We start from the raw sequence: 4,595 nt of genomic DNA on the forward strand, positions 1-4,595 counted from the left end.
CAACGATTTTTGAGCTTGATGCCTCTAGTGCCCCGGGCCCTGATGGCTTCCCAAGGTTTTTTTTTCTAAAAATATTGGCATATTGTAGGAGAGGATCTATTGAAGGCAGTCAATAATTTTTTTCACTTGGGGAAGTTGTTGAAAAGGATTAATTGTACTCATATTGTCATGATTCCTAAGAAGGGAGCCAACCGTTTGAGTTAATTTCGACCTATAGGTCTCTGCAACCTTATATACAAAGTCATTACAAAAAGTGATGGTCAATTGAATGAGGGTGGATAGGATAATCCACCCAAATCAGCAAGCCTTCTTAAAAGGCCCAAGCATTCAAGATAATATCCTACTGACCCATGAAATGGAAGATAAGAAACACCCAAATCTTCGGTGTCTCTACCTAAAAAGATTCCAATCAAATGAAATTAGAAAGCATTCATATGATTAGAGAACAAGTTATTCAGATTCTTTTAAATAGGGATGATGAAATCACAATTTGCTGGAGGCATTTGTGTAAATGGTTTTCACCCAAACCGGGATGGATTTAGGTATCCATTACAGGCATATTCCACTACCAGTGGAATTACAGATATACAATCCGTAAACACTCTAGTGGCTTCTTAAGAGCTGGGTGCTTCTCAAATAAGGGTCTCCTTCACGCCAAGGAGTGGTTGGGATGGAGTGGTGTCTTGGAACAGGTAGAACACAATGCCAAAGTATTGTTATAATCGGCAAGAGAGACCAAACAACCAGAGTCACAAGGTTTTTGAAAGGTAGAGATCAGGGAAGAGATAACCCATATGAGGTTAAAAGCCTTTTGTACAGTTTTGATAGTATTTATATAGAAACAACAAAATACATCTCAAATCACATAGCAAAATTTTCGGCCAAAATGGCAAGGGGGGATCCAAAAATCATGGAAAGATCACCTCAGACTGGATACCTAACAAAAATGTATAACATTGTAAACAACTTACTTTACTAATGAAATCCAGCTTGCCTTTCAAAAAAAAGAACTTGTTTTGAATCATGTGATTATAACAAGTAATTAGGTTTTTAAAGGAGTTGAAAAATCAACGGCCCACAATGTGCCAAAATTTCATAAATCAAAATATCACACTTTTACATCAGAAAAGCACAATCCAAGAACACATCTATGTGGTTAGATTGAGTCAATACAACTTGCACCTATGATTTCTAGCTCAGTAGTTCCATACCTTCATTAGTAGCCAATATTAACCTTATATATAATGTTAATTTTGGCTACTAACGAACGTACGGAACTAATGAATAAAAATCACTTTTTTCTTCAAAAGTTTTCATTTTTTTGTAAATCAAATGTTACATATATGATCTACATTGTTTGTTAGTAGAAAACTTGTTTTGAATCATTTGATTATGACAAGTAATTAGGTTTTTAAAAGAGTCAAAAAAGCAACTGCCCACAATATGCCAAAATTTTATAACTTAAAAGATCACATTTTTACATTAGAAAAGCACAATCCAAGGCTTGATCTTTAGCACACAAACCATGCTGAGCACATCTATGTGGATAGATTGAGTAGATATAACTTGGCTCATAATTTTGCAAATATTCAAGCATCTAGAAATTGTATCTTTTTTGCAAGAAAACAATAATCCAACAGTTCATTCTTATCAAGTCGACCCTGCTAAACACATTTGTAGGGTAAGACTCACTAAATTAGTATAAGAAAATATCCAGTTTACACTCTAGTTTTCATATTCTAGTAGCCCATATAGCGGGGGGTAGGTGCCTACCAAAGTTAAGAGTCCAATGTAAGAGAACAAGAGTTTTCATCATGTATTTTGCAAATCTAACCCTGCAGATGCGGCATGATCAATTTGTAAAATTTTACACTCATTGTGAGATGTCGATTTTTCACATTTCAAAAAATGTTTATATATCATAAAGTCTTTGTGTAAAGCATATTTCTTACTAAATAAATTACAAAAAACAAATATATGATGTCCGATCTATGAAAAGCTCAAACGTTGGAGAATGAGTTATCCGATCGTCGTTGGTTGGGTTGGTTGTAGATATGGACCTTCCTTAAGTGTGGGTGTATATATAAATATAAATAAAAAAACTAAATAAATAAATATATATATATATATATATATATATATATATATATATATATATATATATATATATATATATATGTGTGTGTGTGTGTGACAGGCCGTTGCTTTCGCTGAGACATGGATGCACGTGTACGCAAGGACAACTCATCCAAAATACCACCACCACCCCTTCAAAAAGCATAAATGCTGAGTGACTTATTCCCTATGCCCCCATTTGTTTAGTGGCCTATTTCGTTGAATTTATTTCCTCTAAAGGTATTCCCATCCATTTTATTCTCTTGTTGCATGAAATAAGCAAATGGCTATTAAAAACAACACTATTCTCCTAATCACTCTTATCCTTATCCTCTCTCTCTCTCTCTCTATTTATACACACATGTTCACCCCCATGCCGGTTTAGCTCATTCTCTCCAAGATGATGTACAACAAAGAGATTATTCACCCGAGCCACCCTCAACACAAGCTAAAGTTTGAGTACAAAGAGGTGCCCTTCAAGTGTGATGGATGCAAGGAGCCTGGCATTGGGTGCAGGTACAAGTGTGAGCTTTGTGACTTTGACCTCCACAAGTGTTGTGCTGTCCCTAATCAGTCTATTGCTCACCCCTTCTACCCCAAATGCAACTTCCAATTCTTCACAAAGGCACCAGGCAACTGCCTACGCTATTGCAATGCATGTGGCAAGGATGTGATAGGCTTTGTGTACCACTGCAGTTTGTGTGGGTTTGACCTACACCCTTGTTGCTACAACCTCCCACACATGCTAGACGACGGCGAGGTCAAGCTCTACCTCTACAAGAAGGTCTCATCACCCTGCCACCGGTGCGGTCGCAAGGGTCCGAGCTGGTCCTACCGGAGCAAGTGTAAGAAGTACCACTTGCACGTGTCATGTGTGAAGGAGATGCTGGCTGATAATTGGCAAGACATATACTACTCCAATGGCAAGAGGAGCATGGAGTTGTACACTAGGATTCCTAGCCTTAAGGGTACACTTCAAAATCACCACAGGAGTAAGGGGGGAAAAGTGAGGAAGTGTTGTGAGATGGCTGGGTTGGCCATCCAATTCATTATATCGGCTGTTCTTGGAGATCCAACGGCTATCATTGCTGGGGTGATTGGATCCCTTATGTCTAGATAATGGTAGCTTCTCTTTCTTTTCTTAATATTTTCTTTTTAGTACCGGGGAGTAGTGTTCAAAATGGTGGATGGGGGGGCTACTGTTGACATGCTGTTGTATTGCAAAGTTAAAGCTGGTATTTGGTTCCATATGCCTCTGAGTTTGTGGGTAGGGGTCACTAAATTGAAAAAGAGTTCTGTTGTCTGCCATTATACAAACATTTGGAATAGAACACTTGGAAAGGAAACCTCTCTCTCTCTCTCTCTCTCTCTCTCTCTCTCTCTCTCTCTCTCTCTCTCTCTATATATATATATATATATATATATATATATATATATATTGGGAAATGGATATGTACCATTGCTAAACCCATTTGGTGCTAAACCACATGCTAAATGGGTTTTTCGGGCTTCGCCGGTGCTTTTTATGTGGTTCCGGCCCCATATGGGCATGGTCAATTTACTAAGAATCCACACCTGGATCATCTGTTTTTGATAAAAAAAATGATGTTTGGTGCCTCAAAAATTTATAAAGATTTTGGACCATTGATTTTTCAAACTTTATAAAAACCCACTCATGTGTTGGAATCAAATGCTTCAAGAGTTGGTCCCTATAAAATCAACTACATAGATCACATCTGTACCATCAGAATTTAAAACTAAAATGAGAAAAACCGAAAAACCCATTTAGCATGTTGTTTAGCAGCAACCGAGTTTAACACGTGCTAAATTGATACGTGCTAAATGGGTATTTCTACCATTCCAGTGTTTTTTTCCAGTTCCAACCCCATAAATGTGTTGGGCATGATAGGTTTACGAGGAATCCACACTTGGATCATGCGTTTTTCAAGAAAAAAATATATTTGGAGTTATGAAAATTTACAAAGATTTTGGACAATTGATTTTTTTAACCTTATAAAAACCCATCCATGTGTCAGAATCCGATACTTCAAGAGTTGATCCCTATAAAATCAAGTACATAGATCACATATGTACCATTATAATTTAAAAATAAAATGAAAAAACCCTGAAAACGTATTTAGCACATATCATTTAGCACCTACCCCTTTCTCTTTATATATAGAGTGATTGTTAGCTGCTCACACGTTGGGTGTTAAATGAGTGTAAATGGATTTTTTAGTTTTTTTTCCAATTTATTTATAAATTCTGATCATAAAGATGTGATCTATGTACTTGATTTTAAAGGGATCAGCTCTTGAAGCATTCAATTCCAACACATGGGTGGTTTTTATAAGGTTTGAAAAATCAACGATCCAAAATCTTTGTAGAATTTTTAGGCTCCAAATATCATTTTTTTTCATCAAAAACACATGATCCAGGTATGGATTACTGATAAATCGACCATGCCTAACACATTTATG

At 36.5% G+C, this 4,595-nt stretch overlaps 1 protein-coding gene across 1 annotated transcript; it reads left to right on the forward strand.

The window, feature by feature from the left end:
* Positions 1-2,518: 2,518 nt before the first annotated feature.
* LOC149838648 (protein VACUOLELESS GAMETOPHYTES-like) lies at positions 2,519-3,363 on the forward strand. The gene has a single exon (XM_090007753.1). It carries the CDS (start codon positions 2,519-2,521, stop codon positions 3,233-3,235), a length of 717 nt encoding a protein of 238 aa, XP_089863879.1. The 3' UTR covers positions 3,236-3,363.
* The last annotated feature ends 1,232 nt before the right edge of the window (positions 3,364-4,595 follow it).

The sequence above is a fragment of the Nuphar pumila genome, chromosome 5 (genome assembly GCF_984573655.1).
Source record: "Nuphar pumila chromosome 5, dmNupPumi1.hap1.1, whole genome shotgun sequence".
In the NCBI taxonomy this organism is placed as follows: domain Eukaryota; kingdom Viridiplantae; phylum Streptophyta; class Magnoliopsida; order Nymphaeales; family Nymphaeaceae; genus Nuphar; species Nuphar pumila.

Excerpts from the sequence above, each read along its gene's own strand:
- LOC149838648 (XM_090007753.1), top strand. The coding sequence starts at position 2,519 with ATGTACAACAAAGAGATTATTCACCCGAGCCACCCTCAACACAAGCTA.